The following is a 17,883-nucleotide window of genomic DNA, read 5'->3' on the forward strand; positions in this document are numbered from 1 at the left end:
AGTAGCAACCACCTTTCTAGACAAATACTCCAGAAAAACACTCATCTTTTCTGCACTGAAAATTCTGCATCCCAGATCTTTCATCTCTCTGTGCCTCAGTTCAAACGAAGTGAAAGTGCCTTATCCGTTTTTTAAAAAAAAAGGTGCTGTGTAGAGCAAATTAACATGTTATATTTTGTGAGGAACTCAAGTATTAGTGAGCACTAACACAAAGTCCACAAGGAAATTAAGTTTCAAAGCAAAATCTAAAAAGGTGAGAAATGCTCCACTGGGACACACATTGAACAGTGATGAGCAAACAAATTAGAGAATAGCTCCTCATTTGGTAAACACTAATTAGTATGTACCTAAAGCGTGGCAGAAGTCCAAGTGGAAGCAAATGCATATGATTACATACCTGCAGTGCAAAACTCTGCGCTGGAATCTGAGCCCAAAGAAGTAAACTCACGCCACCTGCTGGCATTTCTTAAGCAGAGCTCAGTGATTTATTTATATATTTCCCACATTGTGCCTTTGCAAAAAAATGCAAACCTGACATATGTGGCAAATATTGTGTCCAGTTCTGAGCCCCTCAGTTTAGGAAGGAGATTAAGGTCCTGGAGAGGGTCCAAAGGAGGGCAACGAGGCTGGTGAAAGGACCCGAGCACAGACCCTATGAGGAGAGGCTGAGGGAGCTGGGGCTGTTCAGCCTGAAGAAGAGGAGGCTCAGAGGAGACCTCATCTCTCTCTACAACTCCCTGAAAGGAGGTTGGAGCCAGGTGGGGGTTGGTCTCTTTTCCCAGGCAACTCTCAGCAAGACAGGAGGGCATGGTCTCAAGTTGTGCCAGGGGAGGTTCAGGTTGGATATTAGAAAGAATTTCTTTATCGAGAGGGTGATCAGACATTGGAATGGGCTGCCCTGGGAAGTAGTGGATTCTCCATCCCTGGAGATATTTAAGAAGAGACTGGATGTGGCACCCAGTGCCATGGTCTGGTAACTGCAGCAGTAGTGGTTCAAGGATTGGACTCTGAGGTCCCTTCCAACCCAGCCAATTCTATGATTCTATGAAATAATTATAACTGGGAAAGATATAAATAAATTGCATCTATACTGTTATTTTCAAAATGGAATCTAATGGGGCTTTTGCTTCATAGAGCATTGTTTAAAAATTGACATAAAAAGAAAAACAGGGTTAGAATATTATAAACCTGCTGAACAAAATGTTCTGGACTTACCTGCAGTCAGGAGAGGGGTATCTATTTTTTAAAAGAAATGAAATTATTTGAGTTGATTGAAGAAATTTGTTAGCTACCTCTAATCCCAGAATTTCCAGTTAACAAGAACTTCTTACACTGATCAGTTAACAGCAGAGGGGCTGTGGGATTCCTGTGCAAAGCTTTGACACTGTTCCTAGCACAGGAAAGGAGATGCTGTAGTGAGCACAGATGACCCTGTGCATTTCAACCAAGACTGATTCCCAGGCTTCTCTCTCCTAATCCCATTCCATGTGTCACTGTGACACTGCCTCCTCCTCACAGTCCCAGTCTCCTTTTGTACTCATGCTTTGGCTTTTGTCCCAGAAAAGGGCGTCTTGCCAAACTGACACTACTTCCTCTAACAGAGTGAAAAAAACTGAGAAATGTTTTGGGATAGAAAAGAATGAATCTCCTACTTAGCTTTGATACTAGATCTTAACATTGTTAATATTTTACCTCCCTGCCATTTCCTATTACAACATAGCAGCTTTTCATATTGTAATTTTATGCTTAATTTCCCTAATCATATTCCTGCCTAATTTGTTTATTTTTGTATTTGCTTGGAAGTATTTTTAACATCCTAAAACAGGCCAATTGGCATTAAAGCAGAACAACTAAATTAATTTCAGATTAATCCTGCCAGTTCACACAAGCTGAGGACCTGGCCCACTGTGATAGGAAACGAAGTCTCCTTTTCTCAGCAGAGGCTCTCCCTCAACCATAGGCCTTTTAAAAACATATCTAGCTATTTTAATGGATGTGACATGTCTTTTGCAGAACGTTATTAACAGGAAAAACACAAATAATTTTTTTCTGTGATCAGCAGAAGTAAGTGAAACCTGATTTACCACAGGGTTTGCATTGCACTTACCTGTGCCTCCACTGCAACAATGCCAGCTCCTCTCTAACTTTCACCATGACCTCATTCATCCTCCAATACTTTTAGTAGATCCCCTCCCTATTCCCTCACTACCATCTGGAAAGAAGGAAGTATATGTCAGCCTGGATTGGTGTTGTATCTCTGCTGTTATACCTGTAGCTCGTATGCATTGCATGCCTGGGCAGCATAAAAAAACGTGGAAGCTCATGTGATGCCTTTTTCTCCCAGTGAGGTAACTAATCCAGTTCATTTTCCCCTAACCTTTAATGGATTTAAAACCTCCAGAACTATTTTACCTGTGAGACTTCTAATGGTGTCTATCTGTGGCTGAAACTGGCCTGTTGATGCACAAGTTACTGTGATCTTAAAAACCTTAGAAAACAAGGAAAAGGAAACAAAAACAAATTGTATGGAACATAGAATCATAGATGCATAGAAAGGAGAGGGTTGGAAGGGATCTTAAATCATCTAGATGCAACCCCCCTGCTATGTGCAGGGACACTTACCAGTAGGTCAGGTTGCTCAAGGCCCCATCCAACCTGGCCTTGAACATTCATTTCTACAGAGAGGTCACCCACAAAATCCCTGGGCAACATGTACCTGTGTCTCATCACCCTCATAGTCAAGAATTTCCTCCTAATATCTAATATATAAATCTCCACTCTTCATGTTTTACACCATTGCTCCTTGTTCTCTCACTATACACCTGTGAAACAGCCCTACCCCAGCTTTCTTGTAGGTCCCCTTCACGTACTGGAAAGCCACTGGTACTGGTCACCTCAGAGCCCCTTCTTCTCCAGGCTGAACAACCCCAATTTCCTCAGCCTGGCTTCATAGGGGAGGTTGGTCCAGCCCAGTGATCACTTTCGTGGCTCTCCTCTGGACATGCTTAAGGAGCTCTGTGTCCTTCTTATGTTGGGGGCTAGAGACCTGGACACAGTACTCCAGGTGGGGTCTCACAGGAGAAGAGCAGAGGGGGAGAATCCTTCCCTTGACCAGCTGTCTGTGCTTCTTTTGAAGCAGCCCAGGACACAGTTGCCTTCTGGGATCCAAGCACATATTGACAGCTCATGTTAAGCTTCTCATCCACCATCCCCTCCATGTCCTTCTTCTCAGGGCCGCCTTCCATCCCTTCTTCTTCCAATTTGTATTCATGCATGGGATTGCCTTGACCCAGGTGCAGAACCTTGCACTTGGACTTCACAGTATCATAGAATTGGCTGGGTTGGAAAGGACCTCTGAGATCATCAAGTCCAACCCTTGATCCACTGCCCCTGTGGTTACCAGACCATGGCACTGAGTGCCACATCCAGTCTCTTTTTAAATATCTCCAGGGATGGAGAATCCACTACTTCCCTGGGCAGCCCATTCCAATGCCTGATCACCCTCCCCGTAAAGAAATTCTTTCTAATATCCAACCTAAACCTCCCCTGGCACAACTTAAGACCATGCCCTCTTGTCTTGTTGAAAGTCATCTGGCAAAAGAGACCAACCCCCACCTGGCATGAACTTCATGCAGTTTCCCTGCAAAACTTCACACATGAGCCCACTTCTCGAGCCTGTCAAGGTCCCTCTGGGTGGAATCCCTTGCTTCAAGGGTGTTGACTTCACCACAATTTGGTGTCATCAGCAAACTTGTGCAAAATTTGTTATCAGTGCACAACAATACGCATTATTTGTTATCAGTGCTTTAAATTACACAGATTCAATATCCTTTGCAGCAAAACTGGAGCACATTCCTGCTGTTCCATAGGGTTTAATCAGTTCTTGAAAGCAAAATCTAGCTGAGATGAAAAATTAGAGAAAATAATTAAGATTACATTTTTGGATGTTATGGTAATAAAAAAAATGACATTAATCTCCTATTATATAACAGAGGGAAGAGGAAATATGCTGAAGTACATCAGCAGCTCATTAGAAATCTGAGGATTAGTTAGGAAATCACATTAGGAAATCTGAGTTTCCCATACAGTATTTCAAACATCACACCACAACCCACTCTATACAGGTGAAATCACAACCTTTCTGCCCAGCTGGAGAAGTTAACTTTTAATAACACAAATCTCATTTAAATATAGTATTATAAACCTATTTGCTTTACAGAAACACTATCAACCCTAATAACAAAATAAATTCTATCAGAATTGCTCCAATATATCAGAAAAATGATAACTGCAAACACTCCTGATGCCAGAGGAAAAGATGGAAAGTATTTAGTCCAAATGAATAATAATGTTGCCTTCTCTAAATAAACTTGTAAAGCCTCTTTGAGTATAATGACATTAGTGACTTAGGAATAAAGCACCCGTGAATGATAAACTTTTTTTGAACCAAAACCATGTTTATATACCTGTATGTATATATACAATATATTAGAACTTTTCTTGCACACTTGAAGATCTATATAATATTGACAATTTTAATTTTAATGTGTGGGATTTATTCTCCAAGTATATATGGACATAGTTTTGAGAAGTACTTGAGGATTTGGGGCACATTTTTAAGATTCTTGTTTTGAGACATCTGCAAGATACGAACTTTTCTGCCAGTGGTTGCTCAGCACTTTCTGAGAATTTCCAAAAAATGTTAATCATTCCAAATTATTTTTTCTGTTTTCCTGACAGCTGCCTTCCTAGAAAGCATATCTGTCACTGAGAACTCTTGCTTGAGCAGACATTGAATAAAACAAAGATGCCTACCAGGAATACTGGATGGCTTGCAGGGCTGCATCAGCACGAGGTCTTTGCTCTGCTTTCAGAGCTGGTTAATATCCTCAGTTTGCATCCACTACACCTCCTGACAAGATGAACAGTGATGAAGGAAATGTTTCTACACATGCCCTGGGGATCTGATCTCTGAAGTCTAAGTAAACTTGGTAGAAATATCTTCTATCATCAGTTATATTCAGATGTTCATAAAATATTGTAATATTCTCATTTAGAGAACCAATCATACACTTAGAAGGCTGGAAAACCATGCCAGCAAATAAGTACTATCGAATGAGTCCTGTGAAAAGCACTCTCTTCTCACTATTGGGAGACAAAATTAATTGCTATAATGGATTTTCACAATGTGGTGACAAGCAGCTGTAAATGAGTCACCAGTCCAGCCTTTACTTGTTTCTGTTGGTCAGTACTGTACATTTCCTTGTTTATTTCTTCTGCTTAAGAAATTTTAAACTTAATTGTATCTTTCTAACACAGGTATTAAAACAACATTTAAGTTCCTGCCTTCTTGCATTATACTCTTACTGAGGTATATTAATTCCTTTTGGATGTTTTATGATTTTTTTCTTTTTATCTCCTTGAAAAGAGTTTCTTAGACCATCTGAGTCTAACTAATATTCCTGTTACCCTTTTGAACCTCCTTTTGAACTAAGGTACTTTTTGCTGCTTGCTGCAGATACTGAACATTTTATGGTACTTCTTTGTGTTTTAATCTAATTAGAAAATAGAAATGCTACTGCCAAATTACTGATGTTATTCATGCTTTGTTATTTGACACAGAACTGGACACTTTTATATCACACTCTAGATATCTCTAGAGTGAAGGCAGTAAAAGCTGTGCCTATATAATGATTAGCATCTAAAAAAATAAAAAGTACAGGCAGATTACATGGGACACAGAGTTTTATACAAGTATGGATTAACACATGGATGCACTCCTGCTCTAGAAAATCTAGAAAACTGCCCAGTCCAATTAAATGGTCTCAGGATGAAGGGAAATAATACTACAAATGACTGCAAATTACCCATGCAGCAGTTTCATGTGTGTGTAATTCAAGTTTTTCTTAATCTTACTGGGTAGTTTTTTTTGTCACCATAGGTGCAGTCAAAGGATCAGGTCCATCTTTCATTGACTGCATATGAAATACTGGTGTTGGACAGAAAGGTGGCTGGATATTCTTCACTAAAACAACAAATTCTTCTATTCTACAACTACATAACCCCTACAGGTTCCCCCTTACAGGTTCCCCCTTACATAACCCACGAGGAAGCTCAAAGAGATCAAGAAGTGCATATTCATGGGCTTCAGTTGTTTGCTCTCTTTTGAAACTGAATTAAAGAAACAGTTTTTTTTAAACAACAGCACTACAATTATGCTAAGGGCTGCACTGACTTTTATTGAATATTAGATACCACATACTTTATGTAATAATGTCATACATTTTACATATGTAATAATGTCAGCTCTCTTCCAACAAAACTCAATCCTAACGCTATATTTATTCTAGTATTCGAGTTTTGTAAGTCTGCTTCATATTCACAGGTGTTTGTAACACAATGAAAATGAAGGAAAAAATGAAAAACCCTCAGAGAATAAAAGATCTTCACAGATGCAGGAGCTATAATGCTGGACAACTGAAGCTTTGGTTTTAAACAGATGTAGTGTTGCTTTAAAAAAAAGAAAAATAGAAAAATCAGAATGTTACTCAAAATGCTATATTTAAATCTGTCAGCAGTAGCTGAACAAACACCAACCTGGCTTGCTGCTTGCCTTATTCGGACAACCAGTAAGAACTGACAGCCACACTATTTGCCAACATTTCCTGAAACCATATGGCATGACAAGTCCACTGGAGCATGCTTGCCCTTATGCACAGCTAATAGAGAAAGGAGAGAAATAGCTTGAATGAAACACTTCGATAAAGAGGGCAGGATGCCTTGAGCTGATGGCTGGAAGAATGATCTTTGAATTCAAGCTGCATCTGTCATGAGCTGAGTCGAGACCATGATAACTCATTTGTATTTTTGGATGATGAAAAATTTATTAAAACCTTCCTCTACATAATCAGAAAAGGAGAATAATCACCACCAGTTCTTCTTGAAGGACAAATGTTGTGATACAGTTTCTCTGGGCTGACAAATTGTTGCTTGAAACAATAATAAACTGCCCTCTAACCCCAATGAGTTATGCTTCATAGGCAGTGACTCTAAGCATAGCTATGGAAAGCAGACTGTTCACTTTTTATTACTTTCAATATGTTTGGCCCCAAGAGTTCAAATCTATAAGCTGTATTTCAGAAATCTTATAATCAAATAAAGACTTTAGTTTATACTTTTAACTCCCCTACTTGCACCCACATGTGATAGTCTGACCAATTTTCCTAAATTAATGTGTTTTGGACACTGCTGAAAACTGTGAGGCATGGAGACATCTCACCTCCCTAGTTTTGCATTTCTAGGGATTATTTTCAAGAAACACAAGTCAGAAATACTGTTGCTACCATTGGTGAAAGGAAGAAAAATAAATTTAAAAAAAAATAGAAAATTCAATGTTAGTTTTTCACCAGATGTAACAAGCAGGACTGACATCAATGAAATATATAAACTCAAATGTGGAAAATACATTTTGACTCCACCTAACATGCCAGTTGGATGGGCGCATCTTCCTTCAGAAGACCCTATCTATAGCAGGAAACAAACTTTTCACTTTTCCATTGCTTGACTAGAAAATCAGGCACCACAAACACCAGATTTTGAAACTAGTGCTATTATTTCAAGGAGAATGGATCCGGTGGTTATGCCGCCTTGGATCAGTATCATGTGAGTTCCACAAACCGTGGAAGTGACCACCTGAGTTCTGCTACTGTAGGGCCTGTTGTGGTAATGGTTTTAAAGTAAAAGGGAAGACTTACACTAGAGAAAGGACATTCTTTGTTTACTGGCACAGGCTGCCCCGAGAGGAGGTGGATGTCCCAACTCTTGAAACATTCAAGATCAGGATGCAGAGTGCTCTGCACAACCCGATGTAATTAAGATCCACCTCAGGGCGAGCGGATTAGATCACCTTTAGAAGTACCTCCCAATCCCAATATGATGCTATGACCATGTGTCAACACGCTGTTTTGGAGCCAAACTTGGACTTCACATTGTTTAAAGAAAGAAACTCCCTTTGCTGCTCGGGCACCACAGCTTTCCCTCACACACCTCACCCGCCACCCCTCACAGGACCATGAAGGTGCCAGCGGCAGCACAGCACCTTCACACAGCGCACCAGCACCGGGACTCCTGCTCAGTCGGGCAAACACAGAGCTCAGCCGGCAGCAAAGTCTCCAGAGCTCACACCGGTGCCGCCACCGATCCCCCGGAACCGCCACGGGGAGGCGGCCCGGGCGGGCCGGCCTGGGCTGGGCTCGCCTCAGGCGCCAGCGGGCCTGCTTAGCAAAGGTTGCTGGGAGCTGTGTCCTCCCGCGGTGCCCTTCTCTGTCAGCGGCTGCGATCCGCCCTGCATCGGCGGCCGCTTGTCCCAGAGCCGCCGAGCTTGTCAGGGCTGCGCAGACTTCGCCGTGAGCCCCTGCTGCTCGGTGTGTGGGGAGATGGGCCGAGAAAATCCCCTGCGGGGCTCCCCACGGAACTACAGCTCCCGGCGTGCATTGCGCCCTGAGCAAGTTACTGCCAGGGGTGGGGGGAAAGATGGCGGCCGCTAGACCGGGTTGGAGAGGTGGCTGAGGTGAGTCTGGGGCAGCCAGGAAGCGGTCCCTTTCCTTGTCTTCACCTTTCACAGCTGTCTCCTTTTCCCGTTCTTCCCCACCATTCTACGTTTGGGAGCGAGGAGCCCGCGTCAGATGGGCGAGCGCTCAGGAAAGGCTTCGGGTGGGGGGGCAGCGGGAGGCTGGGGCTGAGCTGCAGCACCGGGACCCTCGGGGCGGCTGGCGGAGGCAGGAGGGAGAAGGAGCCGCAGACCCTCGCCTCGGCCCGCAGCACGGGTTCCCTGCAGGCTGCCAGCACGGCAGCCGCTGCCCGTGCACCGGTGGGCGCTGCTGAGCGCTGTTCCCGGCGGGCCGAACACCGCAGAACTGTCCCGGCAGGCGGCTGGTAGCGAGCGGGGCTCCCTTGCCTCTCAGGACCTGCTGCTGCGGAGTGGAACCCCGATAGAGCCGGGTGGGACCCCGATAGAGCCGGGTGGGACTCCTGCCACCGCGGAGTGGGACCCTGCCCCGCGGGGTGGGACCCAGATACAGCCGGGTGGGACCCTGCCACCTCCGAGTGGGACCCCTGCCACCGCGGGGTCGGACCCTGATAGAGCCGCGTGGGACCCTGCCACCGCGGAGAGGGACCCTGCTACCGCGGGGTGGGACCCTGATACAGCCGGGTGGGACCCCTGCCACCATGGAGCGGTGCCTGCACGACGCTCCTCCGGAGGTAGAGGCCTTCCGTCGGGCCGTCCGGAGTCAAACCCTAATGATCAGGGGTCAGACGTGTCTGGTGAGGTCAGGAACCTCCTGGGGCATCAGTCAGAAAGCAGCGAAGCGGTGGAGGACCAGTGGCTTTGGGACTTCCCTGAGCTGGTTTTCTTCCAGTGGACCATAAGACAATGAGGAATTGTCAAGCATTAACAGAACACAATACAAATTTTCAAAAGGGACTACACTGTGAGCTTCATCTTTTATTTTAAAGTTAATTGTGCAGCATGTAGCCATGCTTTATATACAGAGGTGTTAGTTTAGGTAACTACGGAGCTATAGTTATAGTTCAGGTTGCCTTTCATTAACCTGAATACATGTATGGAAGTTATTCCGTGGTACTTTGTGTTTAGATACTAAGAAAAAAAGATCCTGGCGTGGATTAAGAGATCTGTGTGATCTAGTGGAGAACTAGTGGAAAAGTCTGTAACTTAGAAACAGACCTGTATCCATATCTAGTTCCCTAGCCCAGCTGTTGTACTTTGCAAAACTTCATCACAAGGTTGCTGTACAAATTGAGTAGGTTGGCTAAAACCAAGGTAAAAGGTAATCTTATAATCCTGCTGCCTTTGTGGTAAAATTTCACATAGTGAAATTAATTCATTAATTCCATTTGTGGTTTGGGGTTGAAATCTTGATTGTAGTGCCCTGATGTGTGTAAGATTAACTTAAGCCTTTTAATAACATTTTTTAAATTTGTATAAAAAAATGCTGCAAGAATGGGGAAAAAGTCTAAAAAAATGGGATTTAGAGTAATGTTTGTAATTAAATAGCTGGTTTAAGATTAAATATTTAAGTTTACAATCCTCTTATGAACATGCTTGCAGTTGATGATGAGCTTTAATTTCTCCCTACTTCTAATCCAAACTTGTGCAAGAGGAAAGAATAAACATTTTTTAATATATGCTAGTGGAAGGACACTTTAGAATATTAATCAGACGTGGCAATTTAACTTCAAGTATAATGAAAGGATATTACACCTCTAATTATGGTATTTAAACTGAAAAATGTGCATTTTAGAGACACATTTGTTTGGTATCAGTGGCTTCAGTCTGCACAGCCTAATTTGGTAATGAAATCTTTGAAGATGTTTTGATTTTTTTATGTTAGTAGAGTTTGTTGTTGGTTTTTTTTTTCCCCAAGTAAAAGCAAATAATGTTTTCCATAGTTGGAACAGAGCAAAACCTCTTTATCTGATGGGTTTTTAACCACCACTGGTAATATATAAACCTAGGCATAGGAATGGTGATTTTATTTTTGTCAGTGAAATGGATATTGGGTTAAACTTGCCTTTGAGATGGTGGGAAGTGTTGCTAAGGAACACTTATTTAATGTGCAGGGTTCTTCTTGTCCTAAAACCATATGCCCAAGTCTGAATTCTCTAGGATGTGGCAGGATAAATACTCTTTTAGATGGGCCCCTTTAGCTGAACACTCTTGGGTGAGAGAACAGGGCAGCCTCATTGATACAGCCAGGCTCGTCTGTGTCTTCTCTTCCTGAGAAACTAATTCCAAATAAAGTCAGGTACTTTTGCAGAATTACACTGTGCTTGGTAAATCTATCTTATATTAATTTTTTTTTTTTTTTTTGATTCTTGGAATTGTAGTTGAAGCCTGTCTATATTTAGGAATGAGCATGTGACTTGGTAATCTTGCATTGGCCATTTGCCTACCTTGAAATCTAAAGGCACTGATTAATTTTTCAACTAGGAAATACAAGTGGGGAACCTAGTGTTGTAAAAACTCAATGTGCAGTGTTTTTTTAATTTTTCAGTTCATTTTTTGTCTAGGGTTGCCTGACTGTCATAGATGCTTAAATGCATATTTGGCTTGATTTGGACAAATGGCTGGGTGCCCAGCTGGCAGTTTCATTTTGAATACTCAAAATCAAGTAAATAATTTTTAGTGTTGCATAATAGAAAAAACATCATGGTGGACTTTGAAAATACAAAAACTTAGGTATGCTAATTTCTATTTCTTTTACTGTAGCACAAGGATATATACATTTTTCCATTTTAGATCTTTTTCAGAGCTATGTTGTTTTAAAGCAGACAGGAAAAAGATGTCTGTTCCATTTATGGATTTCTGTGCTATTTATGGAATCATGTGATAATATGAAATACTTTCTGCTTATAAACTTTCCTTTAATTCCATATACCAGGTTATTTAAAGTAATGACAAAAAATCACATGTAAACATATGACTTCAGGAAGGAGATAATTGGAACCAATTAGCAGAACTAAGTGTATTTTGGTTACTATGTTAAGGGTGCTTCAACTTGATAGACAAATAAATAAAACTTGGATTTCCTTATCCTAGCCAAATTGTGTAGAATTTCCTTGAAACTGGATGGTTTTTCTTTATTAATTTTTTAAGAAAAATGACCCTTATTTGACAAAAAAAGAAAAAAATGCTGATCTGCCTTTTGTGGTACATTCAGTAGAATTCAGCTTGTACTGTAATTCTTAGGAAGACAAAATAACTTTTAGTCCTCTGCAAAAAGCCAGACTTGACTGTTATTTACCTCTTTAAAGTCTATGACGGTTGCTTTGGTGCAGGAGACATTGTATAGCTATATAACATCCTTAACTGGCTTCTGCTCATTTGTCAAATATCACAAAACTATTTAGGAAAACTAAATTATATCTCATAGTTTGCCATTTCTCTTTTTCTTACTGTAGCCAAGTTCTACTCCAGCAGATTCTAGATTTTTTTTTTTCCCCCTCTCTTGAGATGTAAAATTTAATTCCATGACAAACAGCAGAGCAGACCCATGGTAGGAAGCTTCTTATTTTATTTTAGTTCTGTTCTACTTCAAAAGATGTCATCATCTGTGAACTAAACTTTGCTCGGGGCCTAATGAGCCTGGGGTTGAATGGTTTATGGAGGGAGAGGAAATTGTGTGTGGTCTGTTCTGCATGTAGAAGCCAAGCCACTTTCATAATGAATTTATGGTCCTGTAACAGATCATAAAAGGATCATAAAATTTAAAAACAAAATAAAAAATCTTCAATTTGAGCCTGGTTTAGGTGCTCATACAACTTTTTCTGCATTAATATATTCTAAAGTTACGTGACTTTGCTAGCAGCAGCAGTGATAATGTCCTGGCAAAGTGTATTAAATTCCTGATTGTCAGTGATGGTCAATAAAATGCTGAGTCGCTGGCACTTGACTCCCTTGAACCTCTCATCAGGTTCTTTGCATCTTCTTGCTCTAATATGTCATTAAACCTCAGCAAAATTCTTAACCCCACTGTAAATTAGAGATTTTACTTTTCCACCTGTCTGTTGAACATCACAACCCACAGCACATTACCTTTGCTAAGATGCTGCTTCTAACATGTCCTTGGAGAGGGATGTGCAAGCTTCTAAAAGGATAGGATATTTTAAATAAATTACTTTGAAGCACTATGTTTAATCACAGTAAATCACAGCCTCTGATGAAAATATGTATACAATGAGAATAAAGTTTATTTTTAGCATCTCTGAACACTCCTTTGGTGTGTGCTCATTAAGACATATTTTGTAACCAAGTATTTATTCTCACATTACCAGTGTCTGAGATCATAGTTCTTGGTGTTCGTGTTATCAACAGCTATTAGCTGGATTTTTTAAAAATTTGAACATTAGTTTTGGTTGTTTTTTTTTTTTCTTTTCTTTGAAAATAACAATACTTGAGCTCTTTAACTGACATTTTTTGCACATTTGCAGTATGGTTGCATTTGGCAGTTAATAAAACCCAAATGTGTTACTTTAATTTAGAAAAGTCCTCAAATGATGTGTATTTTAATACTAATTAATTGAATGGTAGGTTAGGCTACTTTTATCCCCAAAATAGATTTTGTAACTTCATGGAGTTAATTGGATGAACTGCATTAAACTGGATGAATTGCATTAAAAATCCTTTGAGCAGCTATTGTTTGTAGTACTTGGCTCTCTCATCTAAAAATCTGTATCTTTTTGATAGAGAAGAATGTCCTATAAAGTGCCACTTACAAATTTTTCAGAATAATTTTGTCTGTTTGGTTTGGTTTGGTTTTTGTATGGAACCTGAAACCTTTCACAGGCATTTTAAGGGAAAAATGCTGTGATTTACAATTGAAGTGCAAGTGTCCTGTAAGGCCACACATTATTTAACCTCCTAAACAGTGTCAGTTCTGAAAGTCATCCCAATAAATACTGAGAAGAATATTTACTCAGGCATCAAATGGAGGAACAGAATGACTAAATTTCAAGAAGTGTCAAACCTTACATGTAATCTGATCAGCTAAAGTCATACTTGGGTTTCTGTGGTAACAGCCTCTGGTATTGGAGCTGAAGAATGTGTCTTTGCTGGTTCTGCATATATTTCCTATGTACATTTGGATTTAAATTGTCTAAAGCAATTGTCTTGACTTAATTTTTGTTTTCTTTATAGCTTATTGTGTTTTTGCAAAATTGAAGACAGATTCCTGATTAACAATGCCTGGCAGTAAGTATTGCTACCTTACCTACATTAAAACAGGATTTAGTGGTATTGTGTTATTTTCTCTGGGGATTAAATATTTTACCAAAATTAAACTGGAAAAAAAGCCAAATTATGGTGATTGATGAGTTTCTAACATGCTTAAGATCTCAGTATTATCAGGCTTCTGCCTTTTTAAATCTTTGTATATTTTTTAGAGGAACTTCATATGGGCTCTGCATTTTCCTTTTCTATAAGAAGTTACTGCTTAATGTTGATGAATTCTGTGATTTCAAGTATGATCTGAAATAGTTGTACTCAGAAAATTAAAAGATTCTGATATAGCTATAATCATGTCTTTGAAAAATAATAAATATTGTTTATAGACAGAATTACTATTTACAATATAAACTGATAAGACAAAAATTTTAGCATCTTAAGTGAAATGAGATTTTTGAGGCAGGTCTTTCTAAGAATCAAATTATTTACCCTGAAGAATAGCAAATTTCTTGAACACAAAGGTTCAAGTTACGAAATATGTTAAAATAATATTTTTTATTATAATAAAATAATAATTGAAATAAAATAATTTTTAATTGATTTTTCAATTTTCTATTTAGAAAAATCCTGCCTAGTGAAATTCTTTTTATGAATAAAGCAGACGTGATAAAGTTACAGTACAAATCATACTGAATGCTTATTAGTGATGGGTTTGTAATGAGTTTCACAAATGTTGAAGCCTTTGTTGTAAGCTGTGATGAGTACTTAAAAATGTTCTACAGTAATTCTAGGTTTTGTGATACATGTTCCCACTTATGGCTATTCTGGAACTGTGAAAATACTTGGACATGTTGGTTTTGTTGATTGAACAACTCATGTACAATACCTTACTGGGAGTGTTTAGATGTTTTCTGCCTTTGTGGTAAATAGCAGAAATTATTCCTCTAGATAAACGTGAGGTTTTTTAACAAAATAGTGGCAAATATATTGGTCACACTGAATCTTTATACAAGAAGCAGCTGGCATAAATTATTCCATCTGTTCTGAGGTTCAGCCTCTGTAATGCAACAAGTTGCTGCTATGTTTCCATTCCAATAATTAGTACTAGTAAGGCCTTATCATCAGTCTTGCTTTTGCTGTGAAGGAGAGTTGTGGGTTTTTTAAGTGAAAAAGTAAAATTTTTTCTAAACCAGATATACTTATGTCGTATTTTAGTTCTTACAAAGTAACAGTGCTTTCTTAATATTTTTCTTACAAAAATTCTGGTGACAAAGAGGTGTGATTAGATATTAATGCAAGCAAGCATCAATTTGTGGCTAGTTGTACTTTTTATCAACATACATAGAGACAGACTTCAAGACTTCTGCTTTGCAGCATGTGGAAGGGAAAGCTGCTTGCCACTTCAGGATTCTTTAGATATTCCCCAGGATTCTTTTCTGATCATATTGATAAAATATGTTGCTAGAATTGGTGTTAAGATTTCAAAGTATTCATCCTTGAAATCAAGGAGACTTCCTGGGGACCTTAACTGTTCCTAGAGACTCTGTAGAAGTCAGTTTTGAAGTTGTTGTACATAAACCATACACAGGACAATTTACTTTTTATCTCTCTTAATGTTTTAACCGTCAAAAAAAAAAGCACTGGGTCAGAACTGGAATGTTGCATTGGGAGAGAAAAATAAACAGACAGTTAACCAAAGGTGGTGCTCTTCTCATTTAACCTCATCTCAGCCATGTCTGCTGGTCTCTGCAGTAGTTGGTCCTTGTTGGATTACCACATTTCTGGGCACAGAGTGGCTGAGAGCAGCCAGGCAGAAAGGGACCTGGGAGTCTGGATTGACAGGAAGCTGAACATGAGCCAGCAGTGTGCCCAGGTGGCCAAGAAGGCCGATGGCATCCTGGCCTGCATCAGGAACAGCGTGGCCAGCAGGTCCAGGGAAGGGATTCTGCCCCTGTACTCAGCCCTGGTGAGGCCCAGCTTGAGTCCTGTGTCCAGTTCTGGGCCCCTAAGTTCAGGAAGGAGATTTTGGTCCTAGAGCAGGTCCAAAGGAGAGCAACCAGGCTGGTAAAGGGATCCAGCACAAGTCCTGTGAGGAAGGGCTGAGGGAGCTGGGGTTTAAGAACATGGGGATTGATGCATTGAGTCCTTAATGAAATAGTGTTAAAGCTTTAGTCTCAATATGGTAATAGCTCATAAACAGAAAATTTTAAATCTGCACGTTTAAGATGTAAGTGCTTGGTTTTGAATAACTGTGGCATAGCAGTCATATTGACATCTGGTCTGTGGTGCAGGTGCACTGCTTGATAGGTGCTGCAGCACTTGTAGCAACCCTACCAAAGCATTGCTTTTCATTACATTCTTCATAGCTGTTACTTTATATACAGCTCCCCTTGTGCAAATAACATGGGCATTGATGCAAGTTATCCTTACAAACACAGTGCCTTCATCTTAAGTTGAAGTGCAAGTTCTGAAATGTTGAAAAAGCAGATGTGTTTTCTTAGTATTATAATACAGTAGGATTAGATTGCTGTGAGCCAGAGCTTTTACATTAACTGATTTACCTGTGCCTAATAACAAGGAAACCATGGATGAAAAGATGAAGTAGTATTTTTATTTAAAAGTAAAACTTGTAACCATGTAACCTTTTCAGTATAGGCATTACATGTTTTTCATTTGTCACAAGTTTGCTCTTAATTTTTCTCCTCAAATATTTGTACATATAATTTCATTTAGAATACTTCTGAGTCTGTTTTGTCAGTTCTTTTGTTGGCTGTATTTTGATTGAAACATTACAAATGCTTAATAAAAAAAAAACCAACAAGCGTAGCTAAATCATGTATCAAAAGATTTGTTTAAGACTCTTTTCTTTTTGGACTTTATTTTTCAGATATCCACACTTAATCAGATGTTTGAAATACAATTTGGCTAATAATGAGATTTTTTTCAGAAACAGCTGACCTACTTACTGGCTATGTTCCCTGATTTTAATTAAATATTTAACTTAAAGGCAAATGTTATACTAAAATGAAATTTTTACACTAGAAAAATTACTTCATATAGCTGAAAACACCTGCTGACTACAGGAATGTATCTTCTGATAGCTATGTGTGTCAGATTTTTGTTCTTTTCCCTTTATTTTTCTTATGCCAATAAAATTTGTAATTTAATCTTTGTTTTTTGAAATTTGGTTAATAATTATTGTTCTATTAAGCTGACTTTAGCTGCTGATTAGCTTGCATGGCTGACTGCAACATGCAAGTTAGAAGAGCAAATAAATAAAAATAGGGATTTTTGAGAAATGTAATTTTCCCACTATCTTCCCTTGAATTACTTTGTGTAGTTTAGCAACCTGAATATCCTCTTCAGTATACTGCCAAATTTTTCCCAGTTAAGAGACTGCCCTAATTTAAGAGATACATGTATCAGTTATGTAGAAAAATCTCCCATCATGTTCTTGGTTACAGTGAAATGGCTCTTGGTAAATTCAGAATGCTGCTCCAGGTATGCTCAATGCATTGATTGCTTCTCATTAAACAATGACATTTTCTTTCTTCAGCTTTCCAGACATTATGTGGCCAGTTGTGTTTGCAGAGACAATTAGTTGACTGAATAGTGATTAAATAGGATTATTAATTGAAGAGTGATTGCCTTTTTTCTTTGTTATTGGATGTTACTGCTTTCAGTTAAGTTGCTTCCTGGTCTTTAAACAAAGAACCCTATCCCACCCACTCAAACAAACAAGAAAAACAACCCAACAAATTTCTAATATTTGAATTTTCTTTCTGAATAGAACTTCCTTGCTAGGTGTAGGGAGGTAAACAGCACTTGAAATTTGAACTTGTAATTAATGCTCTTAACCGAGTTTAAAAGGTTGATAATCTCATTTTGGGGTTCTTTCCTTTTTCCTTTGGGAAATTCTTTTATTTGTCTTTTCCAGTTCTAGGTGGTTTTGTTTGTTTGTGTTTTTTGTTTGGTTGGTTTGTTTGTGCTTTTTTTGTGTACATAGTAAGTAAGTAATAAGATGGTTATTTATGAGAGAGGAAGATTTATTTCCCTGGGCAATGCAATTCTAAAACACCCATGGTGACTGGAGATGTGTTCCTAAAACTGTCTGTATAAATATTTCATGGACTAGGCAT

At 39.3% G+C, this 17,883-nt stretch overlaps 1 protein-coding gene across 3 annotated transcripts in view; it reads left to right on the forward strand.

The window, feature by feature from the left end:
- Positions 1-8,289: 8,289 nt before the first annotated feature.
- Positions 8,290-17,883, forward strand: part of EFR3A (EFR3 homolog A) — a 73,680-nt gene continuing 64,086 nt past the window's right edge. For 2 of the 3 annotated variants that reach the window (XM_030445004.1, XM_030445003.1), the window contains exons 1-2: positions 8,417-8,569; positions 13,718-13,771. In XM_030445004.1, coding sequence (XP_030300864.1) covers positions 13,762-13,771 — 10 coding nt within the window. In that variant the 5' untranslated portion in view covers positions 8,417-8,569; positions 13,718-13,761. Of the gene's footprint in view, positions 8,570-13,717; positions 13,772-17,883 lie in introns of all 3 variants that reach the window. The other variant, XM_030445002.1, reaches the window with a different exon arrangement.

This window comes from Calypte anna, chromosome 2 (assembly GCF_003957555.1).
Source record: "Calypte anna isolate BGI_N300 chromosome 2, bCalAnn1_v1.p, whole genome shotgun sequence".
Taxonomy (NCBI): Eukaryota; Metazoa; Chordata; class Aves; order Apodiformes; family Trochilidae; genus Calypte; species Calypte anna.